The following is a 4,499-nucleotide window of genomic DNA, read 5'->3' as shown; positions in this document are numbered from 1 at the left end:
TTTTCTAACGTCTCTTTTCCTATTTTTGGACTAGTTGATGGCTGATGGGATGTCATCTTTCTGACGCTACTCTACTTGGAAGACTTTTTGAGTGTATGTATTGTGTACATATATTTTCAAGAAAGATAAAAAAAAAAACTCTGTATTTCCTTTACTTTTTCAAGAAAAAACTCTTCTTTCTTCTCTTCTCTGTACTTTTTGAACTATGCCCTCTTTACATCGCCGTCACCGGAAATTGATTTTTTCTTCCCCAAATCTTTTCTCGGCTTCGGTCAAAGTGTCCAAATTGGATTGACCGAATCCGACACGCACCCCGCACCCGCGCCTGCACCAGTGTCGCGTCGAGACGGGTTCGCCTGCAAATATGAAGAGTCCGCGCAACATAGATCAGCACCATAAGTCGTAGGAAGAAAACATTTGATTTCATATTGCATTGCCTCATAACTAAATCCATATCAGGAGACCATAACAACTTAGTGTCAGAGATGTTATGGGATATCTAATCCAGCAGCAACTAGCACAATTGTTGACTTTGTTCCAAGAAGAACGTTCAACCAATTTAGCAAGGCAGGAACACCCATTATTATTCGCTTGGATGCACTAACGAAGGATTTATCAAATTCAAAGGCAGATGTTAAAGCAATTGAAAATGACAATTACAATCGATGTTGGAAAGGTAAAGTAGTGGTTGCAGTTTCAGGATCAGAAACAGGTGGGAATTGCTTGATTTCTAAATATACTAAGTTAGATTTTCCACGATTTCGTGGCCACAAAGACCTCTTTTAGTCTACCAACAGTTTTATGCATTTGATTAAATCAACAGTTATTAATTATGTTTTCCTGTTTTCTTTGTAACAATTGTTTTCCTAAGGAGGTTATTCCTCCAATTTCTCATTTCAGTAGTAGTAGGAAATTATTTCCTTGTTTCTAAGTTATATGAATTTAACGGAAAGCCTTATAAGCAAAAAACTATTAAGTTTTTGAGTACTTCAAACTCAATAGATCGCAGGTTCTCTCTTAACGAACCAACACTATAGGTCGTAGGAAGAAAATATTTGATTTCATATTATAGCGCCTCATAACTAGATCCATATCAGGGGGACCATAGCAAATAAGTGGAAGATTGTCTTTGGTAGCTACGAGTAAGTCCATGAATATCTAGAACTTTGTGGTGGAAAAATATTAGAAGAAGTTGGTTAATTGGTGAAGTCAATACTTATCCTTGGGTGTTCTTGATGCCATGCCAACCTATATGATGTCCCTTTTTCACATCCCTAGGAAGATCATTAAAAAGTTGGATGCTATGGGAAGGAACTTCCTATGGCAAAGTAATGGTGAAGGTGAGAAAAAGTATCATTTGGTCAAGTGGGATGTTGTTATAACCAACAAAACGAGGGGGGTTTGGGATTAAGAATTTGAAACCACAAAACTAAATCCTTTTGTTAAAATGCCTATGGAGACTGGCAACTGATTATCAGGGTTTATGGAAGAAAATCATCATTGCAAGATATGAAAGGAAAGGACCATGGACTACTAAGGAAGTTAAAATTCCTTATTGGGTGGGTCTATGAAGAATTATTAGAAATCAGTGGCCAAAAATATGGGGCAACTCTGTTATCAATGTGGGAAATGGTAGAAAGATCTTGGTATGGGTGGGACAAACACCTCTGAGCAACAGTTCCTAGACATCTACAACCTTAATCCACATAAATTGGCTTCAATTTTAGAAGTCAGAAATGCACAAGGTTGAAATTTGACCTTTAGAAGGTTCCTCAATCATGACTCGTAATTGGAGAGAATGGCCCAGTTCTACAATACCCTGGAACAAGCCAGGAGCCTCACGTGTGAGGAAGATGGACAAAGATGGCAAGTTCAAGGTGAAATCAGCCTACAAGTTACTGGATATCTCAACTCAAACCAAGGAATTATGGCCTTGACAGATGATATGGAAAGGGAAGACACCACATAAGGTGACCTGTTTCACTTGGCTAGTTGCAAGACAAACAGTTTTGACTAAGGTCAACTTGATGAAAAGCAGAAGACAATTATGCTCCAGATGCTTTTTTTGTGAATATGAGACAGATTATAAACGGCATAATACATAAATATGTCATTTAACTTGGCTTCAAATCTCATTTATGTCCTTCAACTTTTGGTGTGCACAAGTAGACACTTAAACTTGTATAAAGTTGAACAAATAGACACACATGTCCTACATGGCATCCTACATGTCATTTTTTGTCCTACGTGGTGTCCTACGTATATTGTGCCACATAGGACTCATGTGTCTACTTGTATATATTCAAAGTTGGAGGGCATAAATGTAAAATGAGGCCAAATTAAAGGGCTTATTTATATATTATGCATGTTTCATTCATTGTAAAGGGAATGAGAAACTATGGCAATGGTTCATTAGCCTGCAAGTATTAGATGGATCATGCCAAGGAATACTGCAGAAGTTCTAACATGTTGGAATAGAGATGGAAATCAGTCGGAACACAAGGAGAGATGAAAGATTATCCATGCCTGCATTTGGTGGACAATATGGAGGGAGAAAAATCAGAGAAGAAGAGCATTCCCTTCAAAGCCTAAAAATGAACTGTTTAGGGACCTTTTACTTTTGGTGTATCATACTGTACCTAAGGATCCGGGGGACATTACCCTATTTTTTGATAGTTTCTGAGGGAGAAAGGTGATAGATCTCTTTTTATTTAATTGGCTCTCTCTACACGTTTGATGTAATTACTACAGAAGTACACTATTGGTGTATTTCTCTGTTTATAATATCAGTTAACTTACTCAAAATGAAAATGATGAAACCTTTCTGGAACGAACTCCAATTTCTGGTGCATCTTTTAGATCTTAACCTTGAAACTAAACCCCAGTTAGGAGTAGTGTATGGTTTCTTAAAAGCTACTGAGATACCTACGATTATAATATTTTTTTTAAAAATGCTAAAAATGGACACAGTTAAGAAATCATTTGACAAACGGAATCAAGACAATTAGAAATGTAAGATCAATTGATTCTTGGACTAGCCATGACATTATCAACTGTCATCTTAGTTTATCTATATCTAGACTAGAAGAAGATTAGCCGCAGTTTGATTACAAAACAAGGCTTTATGAGTCTCTCTCTAATAGGGACAGTTTTGCAGCCCTAGATTTTACTCTCCTATCTGTTAACAGAGTAATGCATGCAGGTCTCTGAAGCATCTGTTAGTAGGAACCGTAGTACCATTATTGTTCCAGCAGGAAGTGCCCAGGATGAGGGATGGGCGGCATTTAGGAATATTTTGGCAGAGATTAATGAAGCCTCAAGGCTATTTATTTCGCCCAATCAGGTAATTTTACAGTCAGTGCCTTTTTGTGTCCTTTAAGGTGTCTCAAAATAATAGCTGCATTGTTCTCTTGTTTGAAAATGCATGAAAGCAGCAGACTTCGGAAACCTCAGAGCGTCTTGGGCTTTCAGATGATGTAGGAGCTGGTTTTATATCCAGTCACTCTTCTCAATCTGCCCCCACACCTGATTTGAGTGTAGAACGGACCATTGATTTGCCAGCAGCTGACGAAGTTGGTAACCTGGGGGTCTCCAAAGTAATCAGGGTTGACCAGAAGAGGTTCTTCTTTGATCTTGGTAATAACAATCGGGGCCATTTCTTACGAATATCTGAGGTTTGGCTTCTTGATGACCTTCATATAATTTAAGCATTCTAATTTGGTCATCTGTTTATCATATCATATTTTTGCTGTAACTTGCAGGTAGCAGGTTCTGATCGCTCTTCAATAATTCTTCCCCTTTCTGGCCTGAAACAATTTTATGAAATGGTGGGTCACTTTGTAGAGATAAGCAAAGATCGCCTCGAAGGAATTACAGGTGCAAATGTTCGGACAATTGACTCCCCACAGAGATGATTGGTGATGACTCGTTGGCTAAGGCGTGGAACCATGTACTGCAGATAATGGGCGGACAACTGTGATTCCTGTGTTAATTTTCTGCCTGGTCATTGCGTGTTTTGAAGTTGAATAAAATGGTATCCCTGTTATAAGCTGGAAATATGAAGTCAAATGCCAATCACCATAGGAGGGGAAATAAGAGAATAAGCCATTATGTAAGGTTAAGGATTATAGCATAAAATGGCACACTCGTATTCAATTTCATCTTTGCTATTTTAGGTGTGATTATAGCTTCTTCTGTGTGAGAAACTCTCCGCTATGGCTTGGGCTAAACATAATCCTAGGTTGCTGCTAAGTTTGTTATATTCAATATTACGAATTGTTTGAGATCGCACTGTGAAATTACCAGAATTCCTTTCCGTGGTAGCAAATGGGCGGGTTGAGTTAAATTTGGATGGTTGAAAATGGGTCAATATGAAATGGGTAATTTTTTTGAGTAAATTTTAGGTTTAGCAAACATAAAAATTATATTTGTATGTCATAGTTATAGTTTGTATAATTGCTCTACATAACAAACTTTATAAAATTTGCTATGGCTATTAA

The 4,499-nt window shown here is 37.6% G+C and overlaps 1 protein-coding gene across 2 annotated transcripts in view; it reads left to right on the top strand.

Annotated features, from left to right (window-relative positions):
- LOC102589727 (transcription factor Pur-alpha 1) overlaps positions 1 to 4,283 on the top strand; it is a 19,176-nt gene extending 14,893 nt beyond the window's left edge. Inside the window, exons 3-5 of one of the 2 annotated variants that reach the window (XM_006341816.2) lie at positions 3,203 to 3,343; positions 3,438 to 3,674; positions 3,762 to 4,283. In XM_006341816.2, coding sequence (XP_006341878.1) covers positions 3,203 to 3,343; positions 3,438 to 3,674; positions 3,762 to 3,914 — 531 coding nt within the window. In that variant the 3' untranslated portion in view covers positions 3,915 to 4,283. Of the gene's footprint in view, positions 1 to 3,202; positions 3,344 to 3,434; positions 3,675 to 3,761 lie in introns of both variants that reach the window. The other variant, XM_006341815.2, reaches the window with a different exon arrangement.
- Positions 4,284 to 4,499: the final 216 nt, after the last annotated feature.

This window comes from Solanum tuberosum, unplaced genomic scaffold, assembly GCF_000226075.1.
Source record: "Solanum tuberosum cultivar DM 1-3 516 R44 unplaced genomic scaffold, SolTub_3.0 scf00030, whole genome shotgun sequence".
Classification (NCBI taxonomy): domain Eukaryota; kingdom Viridiplantae; phylum Streptophyta; class Magnoliopsida; order Solanales; family Solanaceae; genus Solanum; species Solanum tuberosum.
The sequence above is the reverse complement of the archived record's forward strand: the minus strand, read 5'-3'. Positions and strand labels throughout refer to the sequence as shown.